At 39.1% G+C, this 14,381-nt stretch overlaps 1 protein-coding gene across 1 annotated transcript; it reads left to right on the top strand.

Moving 5' to 3' along the window:
• The first annotated feature begins 7,901 nt into the window (after nucleotides 1-7,901).
• LOC139153857 (somatotropin-like) lies at nucleotides 7,902-14,068 on the top strand. Its single transcript, XM_070728273.1, has 5 exons — nucleotides 7,902-7,939; nucleotides 9,483-9,678; nucleotides 10,169-10,285; nucleotides 11,936-12,097; nucleotides 13,868-14,068. The coding sequence occupies exons 1-5, from the start codon at nucleotides 7,902-7,904 to the stop codon at nucleotides 14,066-14,068; spliced, it is 714 nt and encodes a 237-aa protein (XP_070584374.1).
• Nucleotides 14,069-14,381: the final 313 nt, after the last annotated feature.

Genomic DNA, 14,381 nt, shown 5'->3' with positions numbered 1-14,381 from the left:
TGGGGTTCATGGATACGGTGTTAGAGTTGGGGTACCTTATTCTAACTATTTATTGAAGCATTTTCTGAATGCTTCAGAAACCTGATTTCTGCCTTGCTAAGAACTCTTTGCCAGATGCTAAATGACTTAAAAATTGGTGAGCTGACTTTTCTCTTCTATGCTGCATTCTCTTTCTTATCTTTTTGGAATGCCACTAGGCCAAAGTTAATGCCTTTCCCAGAACCTAGTCTGAACTTTGCAGCAGAGAAAAAATACTCCCTGAATAACAAACTGCCTTCTGCTTAATGCAGAGTTCCATTCCCCTTCTCTCCCTCCCTGTTTGCATCAATTGCTCTCTATGAGTTTTTGCAGAAGCAATGCCTTCCCTTCTATCATCCCCCCCCCATCAAGTTTGAAAGGAGTTTCATTCTCCACCATTCATCAAGTTTGAACGGAGTTCCATTCCTCTTCTCTCTGTGTTTGTATCAATTGCTCTTTGGAGAAGCAACGCCTTCCCTTTCACACACACATACACATACTCATCAAGTTCAAACTTGATGAGTGGGGGGGGGTGGAAAGGAAGTCATTGCAGTTCTTTTCACAAAAACTGAAGGAAAACTCTACTTTGTAATTAAATGTGTGACGTGTATTGAGTCAAATGTGTAAGTCTTACAGTTTTTGTAAGAAAAACTCCAGGATCAGGCAAAGTAAAATCAGAAAAAAACTATAAAACAAAATCAAAAGAATAGACTAGTATGCATACTATGACCCAAAGAGATCACAGAAAACATGTTATGTTTTCTCTGGCGGTTATTTGTTAATAAGGGGTACATCTTTTTATAGGATTCTTAATTTCTTAATTTCTTATTCATGCCCCTAACTATTCCCTCCCCGTTTCTTGGAGTGTTGATGCAGCATTTTCACTGCACATATTTTCCCTTTTTGGATGTTTTTCTAAATTTCCCTCTTAGGGGTTTTCCAGATTTATTAATTATTGACCATCATACCTTTATTCTGGCTGGTTTCGGCCAGCAGGGAGGTGACATGGAGCTGGGTCCAGGAGATTGTCAATGCTTCTTTGGGGAGGGGGTATTTTCTGGCTCCCTTCAAGGAGGCACTTGTGTACCCTCTCCTCAAGAAGCCTTCCCTGGACCCAGCCATTCTCAACAATTATCATCCAGTTTGCAACCTTCCCTTTATGGGGAAGGTTGTTGAGAAGGTGGTGGCGTTCCAGGTCCAGCGGTCCTTGGAAGAAGCCAATTTTCTAGGCCCTCAACAGTTGGGTTTCAGGCCCAGTTAAGGATGGAAACTGCTTTGGTCGCATTGATGGATGATCTCTGATGGGCTTGGGACAGGGGTTTATCCTCTGTTCTGGTGCTTCTTGACCTCTCAGTGGCTTTCGATACCATCGACCATGATATCCTTCTGCGCTGGCTAGAAGGGTTGGGAGTGAGAGGCACTGTCCTTCAGTGGTTCTCCTCCTACTTCTCCGGTCGGTCACAGTTGGTGTTAGTGGGGGGGTCAGAGGTCAATCTCTAGGTCTCTCCCTTGTGGGGTGCCCCAGCAGTTTGTCCTCTCCCCCCTGCTATTTAATATCTACCTGAAACCACTGGGCGAGATCATCCAGGGGCATGGGGTGAAGTATCATCAGTCAATGATACAAGTCTAATAAATAATAATTGATTTTACATGATTACATGATTACCACATTTCTTTCTCTTCTTGGTATCCAGTATAACCATACTTGTATAAAGAATCTGAGGGGAGTAAGACCACCCCTTTCCAGAAACAGGCCTTCTTTTGCAAAAAGGGGGTTTTCTGATGCCAATTGAACCATAGGACCCATGTTTTTTTGTATAATTTTTCTTATAGTTTTATAAACCTTTTGTATTTCTCTATTATTACATTCAGCTTTACATTGGGCTTCATTAGGCAAAACTCTTATTGGCCAAGATAAAATGCATCTGAAAGGTAACAGAGTAGGAAAAGGCTGTTTTTCCCTGATCCAAGATGCCTGTTTTAACCTCATGCCCAGAAATGTGCTTCAGATCTAACTCCATCTTTTGGACAGGGATATTTGGAATCAATACCTAACACTCCTGGATGCCCCACTGGAAGCAGGTCCCATCTAAGCAACTGCTTGTTACTCTCTACCATAAAGTAATAATCCTTAATTTAAAAAACACTGAATTTTAAACTAATTTGGAAGTAACTGAATTTAAACATGCCTGGAATAAACATATATCCATTGTAAGATAAAATACAGGAAATAGTATAAGGGCAGACTACATGGACCATGAGGTCTTTTTCTGCCGTCAGTCTTCTATGTTTCTATGTTTCTAATTCTTAGATACGAAAAAGGGCACTGTGGTAATCTATCTCCATGGTGGTTTATCTCTGGGTTTTTTTTCATTAAAAAAAACAGTACCACCTCAGCGCTAAGGCAAAGTACAAAACAATCTTGGTGAATAGAGCCTATGCAGGCAAGTTCCCCATCTTAGCTGGGTGCTGCATTTCTTTAAAAACAAGCAATATGAGATCTCTTTCCATGACCCCTGGATGATGTCCTTTGTTTTCTATTTTCAATTATTTTGCTAATATATCCATGAAGTAACATTTTCCTTATTTGTGGGAACAGTATGTCCCTATTGAACATTAATTCTGAATGTCCAAGAAATGTCTCGTTAGAACAAAAGGTGCAGACAACAGAGTAAGAGGGAGGATCCATACAATTTATCATCTGATACAATGCCTCTTTTTACTGGCAGCAAGATGTTAACACGAAACCTGATTTGCTGATGAACAGGAATTGATGATGAAGAGGCTGATAAATTTAAAGATACATTCTAGCTGTGTGGGCAGCTGTGCATGCATGTCAAACTGACCCTTTAGCAATCAGCCCCGATCAGCATCAGGTAGGGGGAAGAGTTGCCTTGAAGGGATAGAAACATAGAAGACTGATGGCAGAAAAAAACCTCATGGTCCATCTAGTCTGCCCTTATACTACTTTCTGTATTTTATCTTAGGATTCAGTTACTTTGGATTTACCAACCACGTCTGCTGGAAGTTTGTTCCAAGGATCTACTACTCTTTCAGTAAAATAATATTTTCTCACGTTGCTTTTGATCTTTCCCCCAACTAACTTCAGATTGTGTCCCCTTGTTCTTGTGTTCACTTTCCTATTAAAAACACTTCCCTCCTGGACCTTATTTAATCCTTTAACATATTTAAATGTTTCAATCATGTCCCCCCTTTTCCTTCTGTCCTCCAGACTATACAGATTGAGTTCATTCGGTCTTTCCTGATACGTTTTATGCTTAAGACCTTCCACCATTCTTGTAGCCCGTCTTTGGACCTGTTCAATTTTGTCAATATCTTTTCGTAGGTGAGGTCTCCAGAACTGAACACAGTATTCCAAATGTGGTCTCACCAGCACTCTATATAGCAGGATCATAATCTCCCTCTTCCTGCTTGTTATACCTCTAGCTATGCAGCCAAGCATCCTACTTGCTTTCCCTACTGCCTGACTGCACTGTTCACCCATTTTGAGACTGTCAGAAATCACTACCCCTAAATCCTTCTCTTCTGAAGTTTTTGCTAACACAGAACTGCCAATACAACACTCAGATTAAGGATTCATTTCCCCCGATCAATTTACTTCTCCATAGTAAAGTGCAGGGGCACAGCTAACAATATGGGATGTCCATAGGAAGAGCCAGAAGGGAGAGAATTTCCTACTCTGTGGATTTTATGTAGGAAGGAAGAAGCCACCAATCTGAAGTTTATAGGAAAAGAAAAAACAAATAATGGAATATTTTCAATCCATCTGACAACTCTCTTTTATGGAAACAACTTCATAAATGCTAGCTGAATTCACAAAGAATAGCCAGACATTGAATCAGAGCATCCTACTAGATGCACCTTCTGCCCTCATCTCCTAGCAGTGCCTGAACACACTTGTAAGTGAATCACAAGCTTCCTAACAGACAGGAAGCAGCAGGTGAAGCTAGGCAAAATCACATCAGATATCTGTACAGTTAGCACAGCCCCCCCCCCCAAGACTGTGTACTCTCACCACTTCTCTCTATAGACCAATGATTGCATCTCAAATGATCCATCTGTGAAACTACTGAAGTTTGCAGACTATACAATAGTGATTGGTCTCATTCGAGACAACGATGAAACCGCATACAGATGGAGGTTGAACAACTAGCCTCATGGTGCAACTGGAACAATCTAGAACTGAACACACTCAAAACCTTAGAAATGGTGGTAGACTTTAGGAGAAACCCTTCCATCCTTCCACCTCTGACAATACTAGACAACACAGTATCAACAGTAGATACCTTCAACTGTCTAGGTTGTATCATATCTCAAGACCTAAAATGGTCACCTAACATCAAAAATTCATCAAAAAAGCAGAACAAAAAAATTATTTATGCACCAACTCAGGAAGCTGAAACTGGAGCTGCTGGTACTGTTCTACAGAGGAATCATTGAGTCTGCCAACTGCACCACTATAACTGTCTGGTTTGGTTCTGCCATCCAATAAGACCGACACAGACTTCAGAGGATAATCAAAACTGCAGAAAAAAGAATTGCTGACAACCTGCCTTCCATTGAGGACCTGTATACTGCACGAGTCAAAAAGAGGGCTGTGATAATATTTACTGACCCCTCGCATCCTGGATATAGACTGTTTCAACTCCTACCCTCCAAATGTCGTTACAGAGCACTGCACGTCAAGGCAACTAGACACAAGAACAGGTTTACCCAAATGCCATCACTCTGCTAAACAAATAATTTCCTCAACAGTCAAACTATTTACTAAGTCTGCACTACTATTACTACTAGGTTTTTTTCCTCATCATTCCTATCATCCTTTTGCTCCCACTTAGGACTGTATGACTGTAACTTTTGCTTGTATCCTAAGATTTTTATTAATATTGTTTGTTTCTTCATTGCTTATCTGACCCCTGTGACAATAATTAAGTGTTCTACCTCATGGTTCTTGACAAATTTATATTTTCTTTTATGTACACTAAGAGCATATGCACCAAAGACAAATTCCTTGTGTGTGCCCAATCACACTTGGTCAATAATTCTCTCCTCTCCTCTCCTCTCTTCCATTCCATTCCATTCTGTAAAACATTGTGAAGCAGTATATAAATCTTAGTGCCGTCTATAGGTGAGTAAATTGGGATGGAGCGATATTTGGTTTAATTTTCATAGCAGAAAAAAAAATCCAATAGATTGGAGTTCGTGGTGGCCACATCCCAGGGTATCACTGGAACTTCCCTTGTATTTATGGCTTTGATTATGTTCCAGCATTCAGCTTTTATTTTAATATTTTGTGGATCCTTCTTATGTATTCCTTTAAAGTTGACTCTTTGACTTTTTCATTTGAGATGTTATCTGCTTACAATATGACTAGGTATTTATAACCATCATCCTTTGATAATGCTTTCATTATGTTTCCATTTCCCAGTTTTATTCCTTTTTCTTCTTTTTTTTTCATTTTTCCTCGCTGCATGGATAAGATTTTTCAAAGTTAATAAGTCCAAAGTTAATTTTGATGTCACTGCTGAATAGTTGAACTGGGTTTAGTGGGGTTTTTTGCATACATTTTTAACTCATCCATGCAGAATAGATGGTTTATCTTACCATGTTGGCTTGAGATTTGGTAACCCAGTTTTGTGTTTCATAGGATTACTGTCAGTGGTCCATAGGATTATTGTCAGTAGAATTAATGTGATGTTGAACAGTAGTGGTAAAAGTGAGTCCCCCTGAAAGATTCCTCATCTGATGTTGACTTCACCAATGTTCTCCCCATTTGCTCTTTTCCATTTTTGCACATATGCTTTCAAAAATGTACAGATATTTTGTTGATTCCAAAGTTTTGCAGACAGGCATTAATCCAGCTGTGGGGTAAAGAATTAAATGCCTTCAAAGAAAGTATGTTCCACTTTGTTTTTTGTGTAGTCTCCAGTAATGATGCCATCTCATGAAGTGCTAGTGACAAGAATTTTATAAAATATTCAAAATATGACCATTATCTAAAACCAATTGTCAGGGAAAGGAAGAAAAAAACAGTCCCAGGTGTTTTTGTGCACTCAGTTATTAGACACCAAAGATGGATGGGATGCAACTTATTTCTTTCCTTCCCATAGTGACTTTCCTAGGAGATGACCTTTATAGGATGTTATCGTCATGCCCACGTGAGGGGTTTCTGAGAAGAGGCACACAGCTCACATCCTAAATCTGTGTTTATTAATGGAGCGACATCAAACATTTTTTTGAAATGTTGGAAGATTCCTGGCTGGCTTGCATAAGCTCCTGTGGGCGTGTAACCGATTCCGCAACTGATGACCAAACAATACACTTGCTATGTAAAGATTAACATAGTCAGCATTGTGACCTAAATTGCACAACTTTGTTCTCAATTATTAAATACTCCATATTCTGAACATCGAGGGTTTTTTTAGTTTAGATTTTCAAGAGAAAACAAAGTTTTGAGTCCTCAATGGGACTATAGCCTAAAAGTTTCATTCAAGTATAAAACCTATGCCATAATTTTGCCTAATAAAACATTATACAAATAGTTATTACCATTGTTTACAATCCAAAAGGGATTTTTAAGGAATGGATAAGAACTCAGTCTTTTCTTCCCCAATGATAATCATTAGCAACTTTTAAAATTATGCAAAATGTGTTTTAATCATTTTTTTTCCCTCCAGCACAAAGTTAAAAACAATACATAGTTTCCAACACAAAATCAAGTTTATTGTCAAACATATACAAATATTTTCTTTTTACTTTGTAATCATTCAATGGAGGCTCTTATGTCTCTTTCTTTCACAATGTAACTGTAAAAACATAATATCTTATATATTCAAAAACCTGTTTAAAATATAGCTTTTCTCTATCCAATATTAAAATATTATAAAAGAGCAAAAACAGCCTCCCCCCACCCTCCAGAGGGATGAAAATTGGCTGACCAAGTGCACGTGCTGACATAGGGCAACGCCTAATATTCCCTCAGATATAGGTCTACGTGCCACCTGTGGCATGCGTGCCATATTTTTGCCATAATGACCCTATACCATTTCAGCTGTCCAATCTCTTCTTAAAATCCTCCCTCTAAAGAGCAATCTTCTTGAGGCAGTACCATGGCAAGGAGATAGTTTAGAGTGAAACTGGTGCCTAACTAATGTGATCTATTCTTTTTTGCACTTTTGTGTTCTGCCGGCGTGTCTCAGCCGCCCGTAATTACAGGGTAATTATTCCAGGAAGAAACACACCACACAATAAAAGGAAAACCCAAAAGTTTTTATAAACAGAAAAACAGAAACAGCTTCCTTTTTAAATGTCAAAGGGATTATCTGGTACACACAAGGCACATGTTAAATGCAGTCCAATTGCTCACCCAATAACTGGGAAATTGAGTCCAATTCTAAAGTCCAGAGAGTCCACACACCCAATCCTGAACAGCAAAAACCACGATCTTGACGAAACAACGAATCAGATAAACTGCCATGAGGCACTTTTATCTGTAGCACTAATTACAGCAGCCCCACCCAACCACAGGTGGCCTCATTTTATCTTGTAATAATCCTTCAGTTGTTGTCTCCTATGCATCACTCTACGCATGCGTGGATGTGTCATTAATTCTTATTCAGAATCCAGGGATGATACAGATGACTGATCTCCTCCTGGGCTGTCTGCCAAACTCCCCTCTTCCCTGTCACTCATGCTTCCTTGGTTAGAGGAGACTTCGTCAGCAGATTCTACTGGGAGCAAAACAGGCCTGCGGCATGTGGATGTCTCCCCCACCTCCACATCCACATTCCTTGGGGCAGGAGCTGGGCCAGAGCTAACCACAACATTTTGAAAATTGCTCTAGTGATAAAATGTATTGAGCCATGACTGAAAAGAACCAAGAAATATTCAATAAAGAGCAGTAAGTGGTATTCTAAATATTAGAGGAGAGTCAGACAGAATCAAACAGACAAACACCCTCCCCCACAAAAATCACCCCACTTTTATGAAGGACCTCATGATGAGTGTGAGGATCAGTTCCCGAGACCTTGTTTCTAGTCCAGCATCTGAAATCACGTGGTTGAAAGCAGGATACAGCGGTACCTCTTCTTTCAAATGCCTATACTTACAAACTTTTCTAGATAAGAACTGAGTGTTCAAGATTTTTTGTCTCTTCTCAAGAACCATTTTCCACTTACAGAGATGAGCCTTTGAAACTGTAACCGGAAAAGGCAGGGAGAAGCCTCCGTGGGACCTCTCTAGGAATCTCCTGGGAGGAAACAGGGCCTCCATCCTCCCTGTGGTTTCCCCAATCGCACACATTATTTGCTTTTACATTGATTTCTATGGGAAAAATTGCTTCTTCTTGCAAACTTTTCTACTTAAGAACCTGGTCACGGAAGGAATTAAATTCGTAAGTAGAGGTACAACTGTATATGACCTTTGCTGCTATCTAACCCAACGGCCACAGCTGAGACAATTTCCCCTTCACATCCCTCTGAGTGATACAATCCAGGTTTTAGTTTTCCCGTTTTACTCATTCACATATATGCCTCCATATATGCATCAGTGCATGTTGTTGAGCTTCCAGAGATGAATAAACATATGGTTGTGTATATATGTATTATTATATGCGTGTATAAAAACAGCTCCGAATGGAAGGGGCAGCAACAACAAGAAAAGTGAAGAACACCTCTGTGATTTGCTGATACGACATGGCTTCAGGTAAGCTTCTTAATATCAGTGGGGAAGTTACTACTTTTTCATGGAGGGGAGAACTGGAATTTTTAATAGCTATCAGACATCCATTCAGTGAGTCCAGCCTTTGTATTTTTAAAAAAATCATGTTTATTAATTTTCCATGCAACATATATCCATTAAGCAAAATATAGGAAGCAGTTCTGGTTGTTACTAAATTTAGGAGCTAAAAGAGTGTCATGTGGTTTTTTTTTTACTGAAATTTAAAATTTTTATACTGATGAGCATAAAATGGAAGCAGCATTGAGACCCAATTATCCCAAGGGGGAAACAAAAAACAAAGAGAGAAGGCCACTAATTGTGGTTTATTTGGCATAAACAGGCATCTGAAAAAATGCTCAACTAGCAAATGGAGAAAAGAAGAACTGCATATATGTGTGAAATTGCTACAATGGCCACCTGTAAAGACTTCTATTTATCAGCTCAATTGACAATCAATTTGGAGAGAAAGAGGGAGTCAATGTTCAAGTCATGCACCCTGTGTGGTTGTGTATAGCACTGCTTCTGTTTTACATGGGTTCCTATTTGCTTATGCCATACAGAAACCCAACTGATGCAATGCTCAACTGAAGCACCAGCAGAGGTGGAACCTTTGCACATGTGCAGTTTTTGTATGTGTTAGGTTTCCAGCCATGAAAAGGACTTGCAGTTAGTGCTTCACTAGGCATCAGAGTGGAGGACTTACCAATATGTTATCTTTATTTAAGAAGCCAACCTCCTTCATCTTCCTCTGCAGGGACCAGTAGACCTTCCTCCTTGCTTATCATTGGCTTGCTTATCTTGGCTCTGCAATGGACGGATGGAGGAGCCTTTCCTGCAATACCACTCTCCAGTCTGTTTACCAATGCTGTGCTAAGAGCACAGCATCTCCATCAGCTCGCAACAAATACCTACAAGGAATTTGTGAGTAGCGGTCCATCTTTTAAGTCAGCTAAACTTTCAGTTTGCATCATCATTCCTGGGAATAGCAAACTAAAGTCTTCAGCAGTTTGGAAGCACCACAAATTCATCTAAAAGTAGCATGGGGAATACCCTAAGGTCACAGGATATATTAAAGTGTAAAAAAAGAGGTATTCAACGTGTGACAAGTAGCACTTTAATTTTTTTAATGATATGGAAGAGTGTGTTTCTGCCTCACATGTTTCATATGTTCTCAAGTCTTCCATTACCATATCAAATTAGAGTTGCCACAAACCATAACATTTTTAGATAAGGCTCTCTTTTGAAATATTTACTATCTGCTTACTCTCCCAAATAATATTAGTTTTCCATTGCTTCTAATTTTAATGTCTTTGCTCAGTAAGCACATTTTAGGTAATGTTATTTAAAACTCTGTACTCTCTCATCTTTTCCATTTCTTTGCAAATGGTGGCATTTTATGGGACTTGTAAAGGAGCGTTCCTATATCCCAGAAGAGCAGCGATATTCCATTAAGAATTCTCAGATTGCGCGTTGTTCTTCTGACAGTATCCCTTCACCCACGAGGAAAGAAGAAGCTCAACAAAAAACAGTAAGCACATCATGTTTTATTCCATAGAATAATTATTTTGGTGCCCCAAATATATAATCTTCCCACTTTTACAAAGTTTCCAAGAAATAGAAACTGGTGAGGGAGAAAAACAGGCCTACAAGTTGGAAAATGGGGCAACGTGAGCGGCATTGAATTATGGATGTAGGCACATGCAAATGCACAATAGCATGGAAGTGCACACTTTCAGCACCCAAGGAAAAAACTGTTCACCATCACTAACACAATCATCTGAAGGGCTGCCAAGTTCTCATTTCTATGTTACATCATCTAATTCCTTAATGGACAGAACATTGGAAACTATGCTTTATCACATTTGCAAACTTCAAATATCTTTGGCCTAAGATTCAGGCAAAGATCTAGACCTAGACTATGACTCTCTTGCATTTAACCATGGCACAAACATGCCCTGGCAATATCTTTTTTCCTCTGATGTTTTCTTCTGATGTTACCTTTATCTTGACCACATACTTAAACAATGAATCAGAATGAGGATAAGCACAAGAGGCAGCAAATTTTCTGCAAACAAATTGTACTTTTCTGTCAATGCAGGGATCTTCTGTATAGCATCTGAACTCAACACTGAGAAAGACTAAATCTGAAGTCAAAGCCAAAGTGATGCTTTGCAAATTACAAGCATGGATTCATACATCACATGGTTAAAGGCAAACATAGATTATGGTTTTGTATAATGAACTCAATCATATTATACCAATCCATCCCAGGGCATGCTACTCTCCAAATAGTACCTCTGCAAATTTTATCCTTATTGCTTATTTCATTTAATCAATGTCATACCTAAGCTAGTCAAGAATGCTGTGATTTATATCAAGTATTTTCTATATAGAGCCCCCCAAAAAATATCAGATCATATTATGGATTAGTTTAACATGTTATGTTTTCATTGGAGCAAAAGAGATATATTCTATCTATTAACATCTATAAGCCACCCAGGAAGCATTTTAATCTATTACTCTCCATATATGTCCATATATATGATACATATATGAAAAATATATCACTGATGTTTCACAACTAGTTTTAAAACAGACTCAAAAAATTGATGAGAAAATATATGTTTACCCTGGCTTTTCTTGGTTGTTGAATTTCTGTTGCCATTTATCTTAAGACAACTGAATGCTATTATCCTTGTTCTTCTACTTTGACTCTGGGACAGTGAGGGCAAAACCTTTTCCCTTTGGCTGCTGAAATGCATGAACACAATCACGCCTACACGAGTGCTCACACCCATAATCCAGAGGCCCTCTAAAAGCCAGAAACAGCTATTTCCCAACTTCTGGAGGGTCAGAAGGGCCCGTTTTTCATACTCCCTAGACTCTAGAGGCTTCCCTGGAGCCTGGGGAGGGCAAAAATGCCTGCCCCCATTTCCCTACAGGCCCTCTGGAAGCCAAAAATGCCCTACCGGAGCCTCCGTGCAAGCCAAAAATTAGCTGGCCAATGTGCACATGCTTGCTAGAGCTGAGCTAGGGCAACGTCTTGTGTGCCAGCAGATATGGTTCCATGTGCCACCTCTGGCACCCGTGCCATAGGTTCACCATCACTGCTCTAGGAGGTCAGGATAGAAAAGAGAAGTCATTAAATTGCTTTTTAAAAATGTATCTATTTTTCTAGGACATGGAACTGCTGAGATTTTCACTGATTCTCATTCAGTCCTGGCTAAATCCTATACGGTTTCTAAGCAGGATGTTTACAAACAGTCTTGTATTTGGGACCTCAGACAGAGTCTACGACAAACTCCAAGACTTGGAACAAGGAATCCAAACTCTCATGAGGGTAAGCAATCCCTTCCGAGGAGCACTTTTTAAATGCTGTCACAGGTTTGTGCTGTCCTACCTGGCTAATGTTATGAAATTAGAGAAGGCAGACCTCTCTATTCCTAAAATCAGGACAATTCCAGTTATCAAAAGTATTACCTTCCAAGGAGAAAGCCTTGCTGTTTTGATTTATTAATACTAGATAAATGTAGAGGTGGTGCAATAGGTAGAGTGCAGTACTGCAGGCCACTAAAGCTGACTGCTAGATCTGCAGGTCAGTGGTTCAAATCTCATCACCAGTTCAAGGTTGACTCAGCCTTCTGTCCTTCCGAGGTGGGTAAAATGAGGACCCGGATTGTGGGGGCAATATGCTGGCTCTGTTTTTAAAAAGTGCCATTGCTAACATGTTGTAATCCCCCCTGAGTCTAAGGCAATGTTTCTCAACCTTGGTCGTTTGAAGATGTGTGGACTTCAACTCCCAGAATTCCCCAGCCAGCAACGCTGGCTGGGGAATTCTAGGAGTTGAAGTCCACACATCTTCAAACAGCCAAGGTTGAGAAACACTGGTCTAAGGAGAAGGGCAACATAAAAAACCCAAATAAATAAATAAATAAATAGAAAAATGTAGGTAGTTCTTGAATTATGGCCAATTACTTAGTGACCATTTGAGGTTACAATGAGGTTTTTGAGGTTCAAAAAGATTGTTGATTCAAAGTTCATTTATTATTTATTTATTTTGTCACATTTGTATTCTGCCCTCCTCCTTGTGGACTCAGTTTCAATGGCTTCTCCCTCCTTGGTCACATGACTAAGGTAACCAGACGTCCGGCTTTTGGCGGGACAGTCCCAATTTTTAACAATTTGTCCTACTTTACTTTCTGTATTTGCCTAATTGCCACACAAATAAGTGAAATCAGATTGGTCACTTTATAACTTATTTAATAACCACCAGCATGACTTACAATCAAAATTCCAGGCTCAGTTTCCAGTCATAAGTTGAAGTACCTGTATCAAACTGTAAGACAAATGGAGCTATTGATAAAGGAAATTACATGACTTTGAGATTGTAACTAGAAAGTATATGGATTTAAGGTATTCTTTAAGATCAAAAGAAAAATAAATCCCAAAATGAATTCACAAGGACTTGATTTCAACGACCATGGAATCTTCAAAATGAGATTAACCCTTCATAGTTATTCTAGTGTTATTGAACTCAGTGTCTTCCACACACATTATTTAACTCTCCAATTAATTTGCAACCAGCACAGCCCTTGGCCTCCTGCTCCAGAACTGAAAAGTTAATAAGTAATATGGACCTCAGACTATATTCTGATGCTTTGCCAAGGTTAGGAAAAGTGGGAATTCTGTCATCCACCCATAGTAGTACCTCCATCCATGGATCATGGAGTTGAAAGGGTCACTATGATGCAGCTACAGGCTGACTTTTATGTTCATGAAACAGAAAGTCACAAAATCAATGATAAAAAGACAGTATGTCTCAATCCTCCATACTGAAGATATTATAAATTACATTATAAATTATTATCATAAATATTATTGTGTAAAATATATATTTTGTTGCAACTATATATACTGTAAGTCATTACAAAAAATATATTGGAAATTATACATGATTATAAATTAATTTCCTAGTTTAAGTACTTAACTCAGTATATCTGTGTTGAGAAGGTAGGTGTGTGTGTGTGTGTTTGTGTATTTTTTTTTCCAAGCAGAATGAGATTCCTAATGCTTTTGTATTACTCTTTCCACTTACAACATCAATTTCCAGGAGGTGGAGGATGGTACTTCCCAGGACCTTCAGTTGATGAGACCCAGTTATGAAAAGTTTGATTTCAATCTCCGGAGTGAAGTCGCTTTGCAGAAAAACTACAATCTTTTATACTGCTTCAAGAAAGACCTCCACAAAGTGGAGACCTTCCTGAGAGTGACGAAATGCCGTCGTTTCAGAGAAATCAGTTGTGTCCCCTAAAGGCAGAAAAGACCCACCCCTCTATTCCACTTTTCCTATGCAATTTCCTAGAACCTGGGAAAGAGAATGTGCTATTGCTGTGCCACCTATCTACATGCCTGAGTCAACCTATTGCATTTCAAGCCCTTCTGTTTGTGAAGTTCCTCAAGGATCCTTGATATCTGTGCAAAAATAAATGTTATTTTACTGCTAAAGAATTGGTACTATAAGCTGACTTGCTCAATTAGATCTGTCTCTTAAATGATAAAGAATGCAACCTTAAAGGCATTGACTTCATTTTACGCAAGATCATAAACTTGCTGTCAGAACAGTG

The sequence above is a fragment of the Erythrolamprus reginae genome, chromosome Z (assembly GCF_031021105.1).
Source record: "Erythrolamprus reginae isolate rEryReg1 chromosome Z, rEryReg1.hap1, whole genome shotgun sequence".
In the NCBI taxonomy this organism is placed as follows: Eukaryota; Metazoa; Chordata; class Lepidosauria; order Squamata; family Dipsadidae; genus Erythrolamprus; species Erythrolamprus reginae.
This window is presented reverse-complemented; position numbering and strand designations above follow the sequence as displayed.